This window comes from Loxodonta africana, chromosome 13 (genome assembly GCF_030014295.1).
Source record: "Loxodonta africana isolate mLoxAfr1 chromosome 13, mLoxAfr1.hap2, whole genome shotgun sequence".
Classification (NCBI taxonomy): domain Eukaryota; kingdom Metazoa; phylum Chordata; class Mammalia; order Proboscidea; family Elephantidae; genus Loxodonta; species Loxodonta africana.
Genome location: NC_087354.1, coordinates 76481472 through 76495683, shown reverse-complemented (window position 1 = coordinate 76495683; position 14212 = coordinate 76481472). Strand labels below are relative to the sequence as shown.

General features: G+C 46.5%; 1 protein-coding gene across 1 annotated transcript; it reads left to right on the top strand.

Moving 5' to 3' along the window:
• Window positions 1-4992: 4992 nt before the first annotated feature.
• SFRP2 (secreted frizzled related protein 2) lies at window positions 4993-13936 on the top strand. Its single transcript, XM_003417521.3, has 3 exons — window positions 4993-5745; window positions 8127-8207; window positions 12767-13936. Exons 1-3 carry the CDS (start codon window positions 5244-5246, stop codon window positions 13069-13071), a joined length of 888 nt encoding a protein of 295 aa, XP_003417569.1. The 5' UTR covers window positions 4993-5243; the 3' UTR covers window positions 13072-13936.
• Window positions 13937-14212: the final 276 nt, after the last annotated feature.

Here is a 14212-nt window from a genome sequence, read left to right as displayed (position 1 = left end):
CTGGTCCCTCCTGATAACATGTCCAAAGTACCTGTGACAAAATCTCAACATCCTGCTTCCAAGGAGCATTCTGGCTGTATTTCTTCCGAAACACATTTGTTCATTCTTCTGGCATTTCGTAGTATATTCAATATTCTTCACCAACACCATAAAGTCACCAGTTCTTCTTTGGTCTTCCTTATTCGTTGTCCTATACAACACTTGGGGTCCTAATTTATGGCACAGATAGAATATCAAGCATAACTAAAGATGCACAAACTCCAGAAGGTAAACTAGAAGGCTGGGACCTCTTAAAATAAAATACTTAAATGCTCATCAAAAGAGTTTATCAATAGAATAAAAAGAGAATCAACAGACTGGGAAAAAAATCTTTGGCAATGACATCTGATAAAGGTCTAATCTCTAAAACATACAGAAAAATTCAAAGACGAAAAGATAAACAACCCAATCATAAAATGGGCAAAGGATGTGAACAGACACTTCACCGAAGAGGACTTTGTGGCAGCCAACAAATACATGAAAATATGCTCTCAATCATTAGCCATTCAAAAAAACAAAAACAAACCCATTGCCATGGAGTCAATTCCCACTCACAGTGACACAATTAATTTAAACAGATGTAAATCAAAACCCCTATGAGATACCATCTTACCCCTGCAAGAACGGCACTAATTAAAAATAAATAAATAATAAATGCTGGCGAGGTTACAGGGAGATTGGAACTCTCATACACTGCTGGTGGGAATGTAAAATGGTACAACCACTATAGGAAATGATATGGCACCTCCTTAAAAAGCTAGAAATTGAAATATCACATGATCCAGCAATCCCACTCTTAGGAATATATTCTAGAGAAATAAAAGCCATCACACGAATAAACATCTGCACACCCATGTTACTGCAACATAATTCACAGTAGCAAAAAGATGGAAACAACCTAAGTGCCCATAAAGAGATGAATGAATAAACAAATTATGGTACATACACACAATGGAATACTACACAGTGAAAAAGAACAATGATAAATCTGAGAAACATCTCACGACATGGATGAATCTGGAGATCATTAAGTTGAGTGAAATAAATCATTCACAAGTGGACAAATATTGTATGAGACCACTATTATAAAAACTCAAGAAAAGGTTTACACGCTGAAACAATTGTAAAGGGTTATCAAGAAGGGAGGGATGAGTGGGGAGAGCACTAACTAGAAAGTAGCCATGTATTAACTTTGGTGAAAGGAAAGACAAGACATAACATAGGGGAAATTAGCACATCTTGACTAAGGCAAAGGAAGCCACTGAGAGGCAGGAAAACTGGAGCTGGACAAACAGAAACAGGGAACCGGGGGTCTGGGGAGAGAGTGCTGACACATTGCAGGTATTGCAACCAATGCCACGAAACAATGTGTATAAATATTTTGAATGGGAAACTAACATGCTCTGTAAACTTTTACCTAAAGCACAATAAAATGTTTTAAAAAAGTGAAAAATACTTCAGGCCAGTAAGAATTCAAGCAAGATAACCTGTGGCAGAAATTCAACAATTTGTTTTCTGTCTTCCAAGAATTGCCCAGTTTCTGCTCTGCTGGTGGCATCTTGCCCCTCCTTGCATCCACGGTGTTATGGCTGAAATATTTTAAAATATCTTCGTTTCCTGTCATCATAAGTGGCTTGGGTTGGGGAAATAAAAGTGCATATATTCAGTCAAAAAAACTTTTTTATTATAGGTAAGAATCATCTGGGATCTTGTTAAAATGTAGATTCTGATTCAGTATATCTGGGGTGGAAATGCAAATTCTCAGCAGCGGTTCTAACTGGAACAAACCAGTTAGAAGCAGGAGATTCCAGAGCAGCCCAGGCCTGGCTTCTCACCTGAGACAGCCTTCTGACAGAACAAAATCTCTGACCATGAGACTGAGTGTTCTGCCTGCCCAGAAACTCTTGTAGCTAGTAAACTGGTTTAACCAAGCAGTCAGATTGTTTTGGAGGATTCATAGAACATTTCTTTGTCCCTCAAGAGTTTCCAGTGCCCTGATAACAGGAAAAACACAAGCAGAGAAGCAGAGTCAAATCCAGAACACGATTGCTGAGCCTCTTCTTTAGGCCTTCAGCATTTTCGGTGGGATTTTGTGTGTGTCTGTGTCGTCTGTGTATCTGTGTGTGTGTGTGTGTGTGTGTGTGTAGTGGGGTGCAATCTCGTCACCAGAGACCCGTAGGCAACTCCCTGTAAGTAGGTAACCCACCACTTACCCTGAATCTGAATGAATTACAATTTTCGTTCCTAAAACTGTCAGGTACTAAATGGGGGAAAGGGAGAGCATGTCCATTTGCAAAAACAAAAGGCTCTGGAGGCTTTTGATAAATTGCAAGGATCGGAGAAGACAGTGGGCCACCTGAAAGCCGATGAGGGGCCAGTCCAGATGAAGGAAGGCACCTCTGCAGGGCCGCAATATGCGTGCACCTCTCTCTCTCTCTGGAGGTTTCGCTCCAGGTGACAGGATTCCGTCGCATAGGGACAGACTTGGGCTGACGAGGCACGCACGGAAGGACATTGATCTGAGCGCTTTTCAGATAAACAGCAGACGGTGCTCAAGTTCCCCCTTCTCAAATGCTTGCATTTGAGTGGATTTGGACTCATAGCGACCCCATAGGACAGAGAGCTGCCCCATAGTTTCCAAGGCTGTAAATTTCTACAAAAGCAGACTGCCACATCTTTCCTCCGCAGCGAAAGTCTTAACCACGGCGCCACCAGGTTACATTCCGGTTTCCTAGCAATCAATTCGTCCCACAGGCGCGCTTGGCGCGCGGAGGCCGAAAGGTAGAAGGGAAGTGAGGCATAAGCCGGCATGAGAATGGAGGACTTAGCGGTGCCCGGTTAGGGCCGAGGCTGAATAGCAAGGGTTCAGGAGGGACCTGAGTGGCCGCGGTGGGCGCCGCGGTGAGGGGAACTAGGCAGGGGAGCGCTGAACGGTGCGCACGGCAGGAACATAGACTCCAGCATGACACCTGGCGCCCCCTGGAGGCGGGCGGTGCAGGGCGGGCGTGCAGGGCGGGCTTCAGGAACAACGCCTCCGGCCGCGCCGGCCCGCGGTCAGTCTAGACTCCCAGTGAAGACGGGAGAACCCGCATCCCGCTCCCAGACCCAGGTCGTGGCATCTCCTCAGTGCTCAGGCTCTGCTGAGCTGTTTGGTTCAGTGGGCTTCTGTTGGGGTTTATTTTCCAACTAGTTTGTGCTGGGGAAAGAGGGAGGCTTTAGGCCTCTTTGTATTTTAGTTAGAAATGAAAAGGCCCAGGACCCATGCGGCGGAACAGCCGGCTTTTGCAGCGCCCGGGCCTTCCCGGGCAGTGCACCCAAGACTGGAGACGGCAGATGGAAGCTGAGCCTTTACAGACCCAGATTCTTCGAATTCAGAAGATACACTCCCTCCTGACGGCGATTTTCCCGGCATGTTTACTGCTAGAAAGTCATAGGAGATACTCTGACTGGGCTTCCGCGGCCCACGCGTTAACACGCCCCTCACAAACAGCGAGATCACGCAGCGTGCGGGGCGGTCTGACCTGGGGCTAGGCCGCTGCTCCTTCCGGAAGGAGAGAAAACCGGAAGCCGCGGATGGAGCCAGTTGATGGCCTTCAGTGGCCGGGAAGGAATAACAATGCGCCTACCTTACATATGAAAGAACCTTCGCGGGCTCTCCCTGCAGGATTATCTCTTTGGATGTGCACCGCCACCCCGCGCGGGAGGCTGAAGGGGGCGGAGAATGCCTGCCTCGAAGAGAGACATGGAGCGATTAGGCAAGAGGAGCACACCACCGCCACATACACCTTTCCTATCTCGGCACCCTAGTCCAGTTTACACCTGTAAACTTACTGTTTGCAGTAGTCAAGGAGACCAGAGCCTTGAATCCAAGAAAGCAGAAGCCGGGCCTGTTTGTCACCTCTGCATACCCGGTGTCCAGGATGGAGCCCGTCGGTGTGTGTAGGGTGAATGAACCAATTCTGCCAGGACCAGGACTGGCCCTTGTGGATCTCTAGGCAGTGATCCTTACCCTGCCCCGCAAGAAGGACCCCCGTCCCTGCCCAGGCTTCCCACCTGCCGTGTTTTCTGCCGTCCCTTGGGACGGGCACCAGCCTTCCAGGCCGCGCTTCCCCTGGGCCCCACACCCCGGTTTTCCAGAGCGCCCTGCTGCAAGAACCAGTGTGTGTTAGGGCCCCCGATACCCTGAGTATTGACTCATCCCATCCATTTAAAGAGGAAAAGTTTCTTCTCGAAAACGGGGGGATGGTGGGCAGCCTGTGCGATTCTGATGAGACTTTGTAAAGGCGTTTCCACAAGGGTAAAATCTTCTTTACTCCAAACAAAATAACAAGCAGAACGTTTTTATTATTTCGTTTTCCGTGTAACAGTTTTGCTCTTCAATTTTATGTTTCTGATCTTTTAGAAGGGAAGGAGAGAGCACACCGCTTGAGCCGGAGAGCCGGGCTGCTGAACTGTGGCTGCAGATTCGGGGTGAAACGAGGGTCCCCGAGGCGGCCCCGGGCAGGCAGGTCCTGGGAGGGAGCCGAGGGTTCAGAGGCCGGGGCCTACCGGCTTGCTGCTCCCCGGGACGTGAGCGTAAACTTCCAGATAGGGCCAGACAAACCCCGGCCCGGGCCCCGGTGGGGGCGGGGTGGATTTCCCGCCGGGACTTGGCGCCTAGGCCGCTGGCAGCGTAACCCGAAGCCCGCGGCCCGCACGCTCTGTGGGGGGGCACTGGCAGGGCTTGTTTGTTTGTTTGTTTGTTGCTGAAAGCAATCTGCGCAGCAGCATCTGGGGAGGGGTGCGGCCAGAATTTCTTTTCAGGGAGCGCGTGAGGAGTATTTTCAACGGAAAACCGGACCAGAAGAGTAGTGACCAACCCTCCTCGGATTACTCTCCGCTGGCTCCTCCCTTCCATCCCCCACTTCTAGATTTGCATAAAAAAGGCCAAGAAAACTCTGGCTGTGCCCCAGCAGCGGCTCACTCTGCTCCCCCGGGTCGGAGTTCCCAGGAGCTGCGCGGCCGGGTTGCAGCACGAAGCCTAGCGGAGAGCGCTTCGTGCGCACGGGGCTTCTGGAGCTCGGCTTCCTCGCGCTCCAGCTACCGCCTTCCAGGCCCTCTAGCCGCGCCGAGCGGAGCGAACGGGCCCGGGACGAGCTCCGGCTCCGGCCGCCTCGCTCTTCCCCGGCTCCGTCCTGCCGCCCCCCGGGGGTCGCGCGCCCACAATGCCGCAGGGCCCCTGCTCGCTGCTGCTGCTAGTCCTCGCCTTGCACTGCTGCCTGGGCTCGGCGCGGGGGCTCTTCCTCTTCGGCCAGCCCGACTTCTCCTACAAGCGCAGCAACTGCAAGCCCATCCCCGCCAACCTGCAGCTGTGCCACGGCATCGAGTACCAGAACATGCGGCTGCCCAACCTGCTGGGCCACGAGACCATGAAGGAGGTGCTGGAGCAGGCGGGCGCCTGGATCCCGCTAGTCATGAAGCAGTGCCACCCGGACACCAAGAAGTTCCTGTGCTCGCTTTTCGCCCCCGTCTGCCTCGACGACCTGGACGAGACCATCCAGCCATGCCACTCGCTCTGCGTGCAGGTGAAGGACCGCTGCGCCCCTGTCATGTCCGCCTTCGGCTTCCCCTGGCCCGACATGCTCGAGTGTGACCGCTTCCCTCAGGACAACGACCTCTGCATCCCCCTCGCCAGCAGCGACCACCTCCTGCCGGCCACCGAGGAAGGTAAGTTCTCCTTCTTCTCACTCCTCCCCAGCTCCGCTGAAGCGCTCTTGGGGGATCCCCACGTTCCCACCGTTTCCCCCGCGCCCCCATAGCTGGGCGTCCCCACGGGAGTGCCAGTCCCGGGCCGATTAGATCGTTTTCTTGCCCTGGTCTCTTACGGGATACGCCTGTGCCAAATTCGAGACCACTTACCTCCAGTTTGTCATTCCCTCCCCAAGTTTTACCGGTTGCTTTTTCTTAGGAGTAGTTAAAAAACAAAAACAAAAAAAAAGAAAGGCGTCAGTTCTTGATAGACATGCAATTAAAAAAAAAAGATGTTAGCGCTGCGGCCGCGCTTCTGAGCGTTGGAAGCGGCCCTGTGTGGTGGAGTCGGTGAGCACCCTGGCCAGAGGCTCCTCGCTCAGCTTCTTTCTGCACGTCCTTACCACCGGATTGTAGTCACAGAAACGTTACTGTGAAGGCAGGGTAACCAAGATGCACAAACAGATAACCTTTGAAGGTATTTTTTGTCCTTTGCCAATTTAGGTTTTGGAAATAAAACGAGGACTGGCTGGAGAAGGAATCTAGAAAGGACCGTGTTGAGTAATTTAGTATTGATTGAAACTGAACTGTTTGAGGTGTTTGAGGAAGAAATATGTCAATATGGCACAAAGGGAATCTCCAGGAATCATCTTTCTATGCACTGTCAGCTTTTGTCTTAGGAGTGGTTTTACTTAACTGGAGAAGATCATGCAAAAAGAGTTTCCCCAGTTTTTAGGAAACAGAGGGAGAGTTGCTGTGCAAAACCATCAAAGCAATGAAAACCTCATGGGCTCTTGATATTCTTCCTGAAAGGAATACAATGCATCTGAGCTGATTTAGGTCCCCCTGGGATGGAACGGGGCTTCCTAATCCCTTTCAGAGCGTTCAGCAGCATCTCCCTTTCCATCTCTAATTGTTTTCCTACAGCCATCATTAGTTAAGGAAAATGCAAAGTTGCTTAGCAATCTTTCCTGGCAGGCGCTGCGAGTTTGCAAACATCTTATTGGTTAGATTTCTAATTTATTGCAAATGTTTGGCATTTTTCAAACATCTGTCCAACATATACCAAAGACCAACCAATGCAGGTTAGTAATGTTTTATATACATTCCTAGGAGCCCCTAATGGAAATGCTGTTTCTAAAGACAATTTTGTGTGTGTTGCTTTTGTTTTTCTTTCTTTCCACTATAGGCATCAACATCATACACTGTACGTTCCTCTAAAAAAAAAATCATTTTCTCACCTCAGAATAAAAGCTTATGTTCTTCGGAAGTTGCTCTTTTTGATTTTTCTAACTTGACAAATAACTTTTCTATTATTAGCCACAAAATTTTCTGTGAAAATTCAGTTTCATGTTAATGAGACTCTAATTTCACCTACATATTAAAAGACAGTATTCACACATTTATAAACTGGAGAGGAGGAAGATGTTTTCCCTCCCTCCAGGAAATCGGACTTTTAGAAGAGCTTTTGGTGGGCACTCTGATAATTGTGCTAGGGCCAAATTCCTAGGTTTGGTCAGACCCCAGAGATGGTTTTGCTTCCTTTTAGTTAGCTTCAGGAAAAAGCTTTGGGTGTTTTGTTTTTTTAAGAGTTTGAAACAGGCAAAGAAGGGCAAGAAAAACCTGTAACAGGGAGCTCGTAGATCACAATGAAACAAACTCTGCTTAACCCAAGCACAAACGTGGCAGAAAGTACAAGGTGATACAGACCAGTCAGAACAGACTGGTGTAATTAGTGAGGTGGGTTTCCAAGGTGGAAATAGCCCATATGTGATCCTTACAACACTAGCCACCTCTCCCAGTCCAGGCTTGAAAATATCTGGAAATGACTCCCCAGAGGCACAGAGCTCTTCTAAAGAGCCCCGCAGAGGCTGGACTGCCCTGCAGCTGAGAGAGACAATCTTTCAGCCATATTTTATGGTTACTGCTTTTCTGAAATTCTTCAAGGGTCTTTGGTTCTTCTGGTATTTTCTCCTTAGAAGGGGCATGGAAATAAGTTCTTCAGAGACTCAGTTTGTCCCAGGGGCAAGGAAGAAGAGATGAAGTCCTGCAACCTGTCCCAGTTAAAGCTGGCTACACACACCTGCATACCCCACCCGCAACTCCCTTTTTATTTGGGATTCACTGTTTATTAAACACACCGTCTAGGCATTCTCATTTTGCTCAACCAAAAATGAGTGGCATGGGAGACTTTCTGAGAAATGAGTGATCCTACTCCAATAAATGAGGTAGCAGCTGGGGTCACATATCACGGAGGACAATTGCCGCTCTCGCCTGGATAAAGCCCTTGAATTGTTTAAAACGCCACCTGCTGTTTCCTTTTAAGCAAACTTACTAAAGACTCTTTTTCACATTTCCAGCTCCAAAGGTGTGTGAAGCCTGCAAAAATAAAAACGATGATGACAATGACATAATGGAAACTCTTTGTAAAAATGATTTTGGTAAGTAATCACCACCACCAATTAAAGATTTCACATTCAGAAATTTTATTACCAGTAATAAAAACGAGTAGAATTTAAAGCTACAAATCATTAAAATATCAGTAGATAGAGGTTGGGTGAAGTACAGTCACAGTTTACTTTGCTAAAATCATCTAATCTGCTCTATCCTAGTTTCTTCCCGGCCTAGTTTTCAGTGTATCCTTAGGTGGCAGCCATTCTGTTAAGCAGTCATCAAATAATGAGAATTATTAAGATTAAGTATTTTCAGTAGCACATTTTTAATCCCATTTTGTGTTCTTGACAACCAGCATAATCCTGGGCCATATTCTCCATAGTCACTTGGCGTGTGCACCAGGGATGAAAACATGTAAATCTTAGCCCCAGTTGGCCACAAATAAAAATTTACTCTGGTGCCAAACAGAAATATTTTCACTTTATTTATAACCCATAATGATTTGCAGCTCTGTGTTCCACCTCTATTGAATATGTCCAAGATGCTAATTAATAACTTGGGCAGGTTTTCTTAAATTTACAAGAAAAAAAATGATTGGCTTATTGAGAAGCCACCTAACATGGAGTTGAAACACCACCATACAGTCGTTTTTTAAAAGAAGTTCCTTACAAAGTTTTTATAAATAAGCCCAGACACATTAGCCACACTTTTGCAAATAGTAAAGAAAGAAAAAGAAATGTAACAAGATACATGGAACATGCATGACATGGTGACATTGCATCTGGGGACAAGAAGTAATGTGTGTGATGTTGCCCAAGTTCCATAAAGTGTAAATCACCACACTTGAAAGCACGTTCATAAGAAGGCGAGTTGGGGCCTTTGTCTGTGCGGGACTCCACAGTGCCTTACCTGCTAAATACAGAGTTGTGGAGAGACCAGGAACTCTGCTCAGGTTTCTCTGAAGCACACTTCATGCTTGCACTCCATTCAAAGGACTGGTACTTTTTGGTACGCTTTTAAAAGGCAGAAAGTTGAATTTTATCGGTAAACAGATATACGTCGAGGAATGCCTCACTACCCTCTCCTTACCTTCCCATCCCAGAATCTCAGGCCTAGTCGGGCCCCTGAAATCTGGGAACAATGTGATCACGGCTGCTACAGCTACCTTATAGCCCAGGTCTGTTCCAGGAAATGTTCTGGATCCACCCTTGTTGTCTGGTCCAGAACAGCCATAGTCATAGCTTTAGGAAAAGGCTTCACACTGCTGACAAAGGCGGAAAGAAAGAAGAGGTAGTGTAAATCCTAACCAATCATTTCCCTCAGGAAGAACCACCAGTGGGGATGGTGGTGGTGTTAGGTGTCATCGAGTCGATTTCTGACTCAGAATGAACCACTGCCCAGTCCTGCACCATCCTCACAATTGTTGCTCTGTTTGAGCCCATTGTTGGCAGCCACTGTGTCCGTCCATCCAGTGAGGATGACAGGTTCCGTACATCTGTGTTCAAACATACACAACTCTTAAATTAAAAGTTGAGGGTGAGGCACGTCAGCAGCAGATACTCCCAAATCACCAGAGCCTACCAAAACATAGTTCTCAGCTTCCATACTGCAAGACTTGCTTAAGCACGAGATAGAAAGATATAATTTTAATATGATTTATATAAAATTTCATATAAAACATCATTTTTTTCTGGTAGCTTATGTCCTTTACACTAGATTGAATACAAATCTCTCTCCTGACTTCCATGAAAAAGTTGGTTATTATACCATGGTGCTCCAAAGCAGTTGGATTTAGGGGACTCAGACACACACGGTGCTAGCTTTACAGAAGGCCTCCTTTCCAAGGATGTCCCATCAGGACCTGGCCAAAAAATGGTTGTATATGTGAATGTGCCCTCATGTTCTCTCTCTTTAGAGGCAGAAAACCCTTCACAACAACATGGAGGTCATCACGTTGAAGGTAGTAAGTACATGCAGGTACCTCACAAGCTTTGTGTTCTATTGCCCCACACTCATTTTGACCCATAAAGGGAAAATGAAGCTGAATTTCAAGAAGTGCATCATTTACGCCTGTTCTATACATTGCCTGTGTTCTTAGGGAGTGATGAAGGGGTAGAAGGGACACATGTAGAAACCTAGTTTATTTAATTTGAATCATCCATGAAAACATCATACCCTTCCTTCCCAACTCTTGAAGTACAGAGAAAATGAAGAATGCCTCCTCATTTCAGTGGTGCAAGAGTGGTCAGAACTGCCTTCTAGTGTACACACCCTCTTGTTAGACCAGAAAGGATCATCACCTCTGTCTCCTAACAGATCCTACATCCCCATTCCAGGGCAGGAAAAGGTATTTTTGGACTCTGATTCCCTGTATTTGGTCCCAGCCAAAAACCCAGGTAGGAAATCCCAGGTGTCTTCCTGTGGTAAACTTTTGTAAAGTTAGTTAATTTAGAGCTAGAGAAAGATGAGGCCTAACCCTTCCCCCAGGTTAAAAGTGGTGATTTTTATGATGTTGGAAGCTCAAAATTGTTTCATCTGACCAGGTGACATCTTGCACAAGCCGAATCTGCTATAAACAAGGTTCCTAGGTAATGTGTAATCAGTTTGCTTCTCCTGCCATTATGTCTTCCAGCACCCCAGCCGCCTATACAGATACTGAAGGAACGTGATATTTCCACATGCCTTTTCCATGGCTTAAGTCTCATAAGCTCTGACAACTCAGTACTACAGTTCAAATGCAAAGCAGACAAAACCATGGTTGGTCAGCTGACAGCATCTTTGACTTACCTGGTTGAGCTTCTCTCATTTCCTGGTTGAGTGACTAGACGAGCCATGCTTAGTCAAATTCCCTTGTGGTTAAAGTGCTCGGCTATTAACCAACAGATTGGCTGTTCAAACCCACCAGCTGCTCCATGGGAGAAAGATGTGGCAGTCTGCTTCGTAAGATTCCAGTCTTAGAAAACCCTGTGGGGCAGTTCTGCTCTGTCCTGTAGGGTCGCTATGAGTTGGAATCAACTTGACAGCAAGTACTGTGTTGTTTAAATTAGCGTTCAAGTGTTCGTACAACTGCTTTGGGGTTTTCTTTTTTATCTCCTTTTGCCGTCAAGTCGATTCCAACTCATAGGCACCCGCTAGGACAGAGTAGAACTGCTCCATAAGGTTTCCAAGCTGCAGCCTTCATGGAGGAGCCCTGCTGGCACAGCGGGTAAGAACTCAGCTGCTGGCTAAAAGGTTAGCGGTTTGACTTCAGCTGCTCCCTGGAAGCTCTATAGGGCAGTTCTACCCTGTCCTATAGTGTCACTGTGAGTCAGAATCGACTCAGTTTGGTTTGGTTTCTTGGAATCTTTCTGGAAGCTGACTGCCACATCTTTCTCCCATGGAGCAGTTGGTAGGTTCCAACCACCAGCCTTTCAGTTACCAGCCGAGAGCTTAACCGCTGCTCTACCAAGGCTCCTTGTAAATTACTAAACATCTCTGTATTTAAGATTCTTCATGTATTAACAAGAGATTTTAACTCTGATCCTTTCCAACCTTAAAATTCGGTCCTTTCCCTGCCTTCGTGGAGTCTTGAAATTTAATGCCAGCATCCATGTTTGTCGGGTTTTCTTTCTCGGAGAATACCGTTTGTGACTATAAAATGTGTCTTTTATAGCCAACCACTTACTTTTGGTCTTAGCATTCTAATGAGTTTACATATACATTTTGGAAACGGAACATACATGTCTGTAAACTCCTTGGCCTTGAATAGGCAGATGATAACATGACGATGAGGTATTCAAAAAAACACTTTTACAGCTAAACATGTTGTGCTCTTAAAAAAGAGTCTTGCATATTTTTTTTTTCTCCTAGTTACTTTACCAAATCAAATGCAGCTGTGAGATCAATTCTCCGTCCCTGTAATCTGTTCTCTAGAAAACAATGATTGTGTAATACGATTTCCTTACAGGTTTGTCCAAAAACCTCTCCGACGTAATAAATTGAGTTTAAAGTTTACGGCCACAGAAGGATCGAGTTTCACCTAAGAGGCAGGCATTTCTTTTCATGCTGGCGTTTCCAATAGGGCAGTCATTTGTTGGGGAGAGCGGGAACCACATGCAACCTATGTAAAAACACAAGGGCAAGGAAACAAGAAGAAAAGTTAATTGAGTCCTGCAATGGGAAAGCGTTTTGAAAGAGTGGCTGATTGGAAACAAAGTGCCTGACAGACTCTTTGAGGTTTTAGAAATGGAGCCACCTGCTGCCCCCAGCTCCCAACCCCCTATCTGCAGCCTCTGACAGTTTCATAGCTTGTCTTCCCTCCCCCAGGCCAAGTCACACAAATAGGGAGTAGGCTGGGGTGAGGAAGGCTCCCTATTTATTGTTGTTAGGTGCAGCGGAGTCCATTTCAACTCATAGTGACCGTATGTGGTACAGTAGAACCACCTCATAGGGTTTTCTAGATTGTAATCTTTACAGAAGCAGAAAGGCAGGTCTTTCTCCCAAAGTCCCACTGGGTGGGTTCAAACCACCACATAACTGAGCGCTTAACGGTTGCACTACCAGGTCTCCTACTTACATCCCCTGTTATAACTGGCATGATGCTTTCTGCTGTCTCTTGTTTTCATAGCGCTGAAAATAAAAGTGAAGGAGATAACTTACATCAACCGAGATACCAAAATCATCCTGGAGACCAAGAGCAAGACCATTTACAAGCTGAACGGTGTGTCTGAAAGGGACCTGAAGAAATCGGTGCTGTGGCTCAAAGACAGCTTGCAGTGCACCTGCGAGGAGATGAATGACATCAACGCGCCCTATCTGGTCATGGGACAGAAGCAGGGCGGGGAGCTGGTGATCACCTCGGTGAAGCGGTGGCAGAAGGGCCAGAGAGAGTTCAAGCGCATGTCCCGCAGCATCCGCAAGCTGCAGTGCTAGTTCCGGCGCCCACGCGCGGCTCCCTACAGCCGGCTCCAGAACTGGGCTGACCGTTCCCATTCCGGGACTCAGCTCTCAGATTCCCCGGCACAGTCCCTGCAGCTCCAATCTCAGCCAGGAGCTTCCCCCTGCCTTTTGCACGTTTGCACCCCCAGCATCTCCTGAGTTGTAAGACCCCAGGAAGGGATAGCTGTTTTCACCTAAGGAAAAACTCAAATCTTGTAGACATATTCAAACCAATAAAATCATGAATATTTTTATGAAGTATTAAAATAGCTCACTTTAAACTTTAAAAGCTAGTGTTGAATAGGTGCAACTATGACTTGGGTCTGATTTTTTTTTTCTTTTCCTATTTGGATCAGCTGGTTTTCACTCACACTGGGGTTGCCGTAACAGGCAGATATCTTCGTTTTTCTATGTGGCCCGGACAGTTGTGGGTCACAAACCCAGTTGAGATAAAGCTGGCTGTTATCTCAACATCTCTGCTCCAGTCTGAGACTTGGTGTCTAAGTCTTAGCACAACTCACTTGTCATTTTACACCCTAGTTGGGAACTTAGAACTATTGCATGTATCACATTTCCAGCTACAATAAATACTTCCATTGATAAGAAAGTACATTAAGCATTAATCATAGCGTGAATTCTTTAAAGGATGAAACATAAATTTTATAATTGACCTGAGTACCTTATGCTTTGTTTCAAACACTTTTTACTTAATTTTGCAAATTAAACCATTGTAGCTTACCTGTAATATACATAGTAGTTTACCTTCAAAAGTTGTAAAAATATTGCTTTAACCAACTCTGTAAATATTTCAGATAAACAGTATATTCTTGTATATAAACTTTACCTCCTGTTTTACCTATTTCTTGTCTTCTGTTTTGTCTTAGTAGAAGGAATTGGGAGGAGCTGTAGCCAACCACTGGTTGGTCACCTCATCCTTCTGAGGCCCAGCCCATCGTAAGTTTAAGTGTCTGTTTCTCAAGAGGCTTAGGAAGAGTCACCCCTGTACCACCCGCCCTCCCCATGTGCCTCCACCACTGCTGGCTGCGCCTCCAGAGAGGCAGAGTTGGGCAGCACTCTAGAAAGGGCTTTTGTTCTTTTGTTCCTTCTCAGCAGTTTAGCTGCAGCTGTGTGGCAA